At 40.1% G+C, this 2536-nt stretch overlaps 1 protein-coding gene across 1 annotated transcript; it reads left to right on the top strand.

The window, feature by feature from the left end:
* Positions 1-756: 756 nt before the first annotated feature.
* Positions 757-2078, top strand: LOC120428116 (astacin-like). Its single transcript, XM_052710716.1, has 5 exons — positions 757-949; positions 1011-1193; positions 1260-1577; positions 1650-1792; positions 1847-2078. Exons 1-5 carry the CDS (start codon positions 772-774, stop codon positions 1940-1942), a joined length of 918 nt encoding a protein of 305 aa, XP_052566676.1. The 5' UTR covers positions 757-771; the 3' UTR covers positions 1943-2078.
* The last annotated feature ends 458 nt before the right edge of the window (positions 2079-2536 follow it).

Below are 2536 nucleotides of genomic sequence, written 5' to 3'. Positions count from 1 at the left end.
AGTGCGGTATCATTACCGGCGGCAGCAATTGTACCGACCGAAGACACAACAACCATCGTTGCTCTTGCCCAGAAGAAAGGACAACGGCGGCGGTGGCGAGCGCTGGCAGAAGACGTGACTGCAAAGTGAATGTAAGGCATGTGTTCACTCTGTTCTGTGTAACCCCGGGCTGTGGGCTACAATGTCGTAAGACAGGGCGCGCGCGAAGCTGTTCGAAATGATGATACAAACCATTTGTCTGTTGAAGTTAGACTAATTCAAAAATTATATGCATCTGACGATAGGCTTGCTGAAAGTTTAAATTAAATTAATGCTGATAGAGGTTTTAACAACCACTTTTTAATAAAACAGACACAGACTTTTTTTTGCGCTACTAGATTTTGATAGTTCATTTTACCAAGATGTTGAGGCTTTGAAATCATCAATAATTTTGAACTTTTTACAAAATTTAATTGAGTATTCAACCAATTTCTTTTATATCAGATTAAACTCAAAGGATGAAAAGATAACTTGTAATAATAAATAAAATAACTAGCAAATCTTCAACAACTCCACTTTCACAAATTCCTCGTATCCAATGAAACCCATCAGCATTTTTCTTCCAATTACGAATAATTATTGATCACAAAAGACACCATTGAACGAAATGTGGCGGAAGCTTTGACGTATTTTTTGCACATAACATTTTCAAAGGCCCTCATTACTTTCTGTTTGCTCAAAAATTTCCAACATTCTTCTGCAAACCACCAGTGACGCTCAACTTGCTATAAAATGCTTGGGAAACTACCAGTACAATCATCAGTTCAACGAGTAAAGATGCGACTGCTAATGATTGTAACCGTTCTAGTCGGGATCTGCTGGGCTAAACGCGGCAATTTCCGTGTCCCAATCAATCCCGGCCACAAACGTGGCGATGCTAACTTTGCAACCAAACCACGCCCGGAAGTTGGTGAGTTCATTTGTGACACTGTTTTTCTTTAAATGCATGAACATTTGTTTTGTTTTTTTAGGAAAGCGCCACCACAGCTACCGTCATGGAGTTAACCGATCTCATCCCTTTGAGCTTGGAGTCGGTTATTATTACCAGTTTGACATCATGTTGAGACCAGAGGTTCAACGGAACGCAATCCCTTTGGAAGACGACATTAGGTGGCCCAACGCTGTTGTGCCATACGTTATCTCCTCAACTTTTTGTGAGTATTTTTAGAAATGTACACGTTACCTGTTAATTTCATACTACTTTCAACGAAAAATTTAAACGGCCGCCAACGTGTCCATCATCAAATCTGCCATGGACCAGTACGCCCAAACGACCTGCGTCCGATTTGTGCCTCGCACTTCAGAAGCTGAGTACATCACTATTGGCAACGGTGCTTCCGGATGTTGGTCCTACGTGGGAAGAAGTTTGGACAACCAGTACAACCAAGTTAATCTGCAAGTCCCAAGCTGTATCACCACGGGAACCGTCACCCACGAGCTGATGCACGCCCTTGGCTTCTACCATGAGTTTTCACGTCCGGATCGTGACGATTACGTTTCGATTGACATGGGAGCTTTAGCTCCACAGTATCAGACGAGTGCGTTTTTTTCTTTTTTGTTTTTTTTTCAACACATAAAAAAATAACTATTCATTCTATTTTTCGTTACAGCCGAGTTCTTCAACGCAAACTTTGAAAAGCTGACACCTCAGCAGGCTGAGCTGTACGGTATTCCGTACAACTACGGTAGCGTGATGCACTACTCCAAGTGGGGAGGTGCCGTTTCGTACAACAGACCCGTTATGAACAACTTGGTACAAAAATAATTATTTTTAAAGCTTCGTTTACCATAAGATTTAAAATTTCAGAAACCATGGGTTGGAGATTTCGGCAACAAAATCGGACTTGCAACAACAGATGTCCAAGCTGTCAACTCTATGTACTGCAAAAGCCCGGCGGTATAAAACATATTCTAAGTTTCCACCGATGCTGTCCTCATGCCTTTTCTCCAGCAACACCGATTCGTTGAAAGGATGAACATATTTGCTTATTACATAACATAAAAAATCTTATTAATAAATAAATATCTTGCAACATAAACGTCAAAGTCGTTCATTTACTAAAACCTGGTTTGTTGAAAACATCTAATAAGGAATAGGAAAAGGAAACATTCCATTACAGCAAATGAGTCTGCTTTTGTTTTTAGAAATCTAGCAATTTTTTGTCAGTTTCTGCTATGATGTTGATAAAAAAAACTACAAGTAAGGGAAAAAGTTAGAGTAAGTGAGAAAGGCTCGGAGAGGTAATAGTCAAGGCACGAAATCGAATAGAGAAGTCAACAATATCACAGTAGGGGAAGGTGGGGCAAGACGACCATATGGGGCAAGAAGAACATTCGATCGTACGGCTGTAATTTTTACAATTTTTGATTATTTCCAGTATGAGGAATTGTTGCTAGCAATGCAATTAGCTGATTCTACTACCACATAACCGCCAAAACGACGTAAACGCCACGTGGTATGATATTTAATGAAGTTTTTTTCAAAACCTTCGTTTTC

This window comes from Culex pipiens, chromosome 3 (assembly GCF_016801865.2).
Source record: "Culex pipiens pallens isolate TS chromosome 3, TS_CPP_V2, whole genome shotgun sequence".
NCBI classification, from domain to species: domain Eukaryota; kingdom Metazoa; phylum Arthropoda; class Insecta; order Diptera; family Culicidae; genus Culex; species Culex pipiens.
This window is presented reverse-complemented; position numbering and strand designations above follow the sequence as displayed.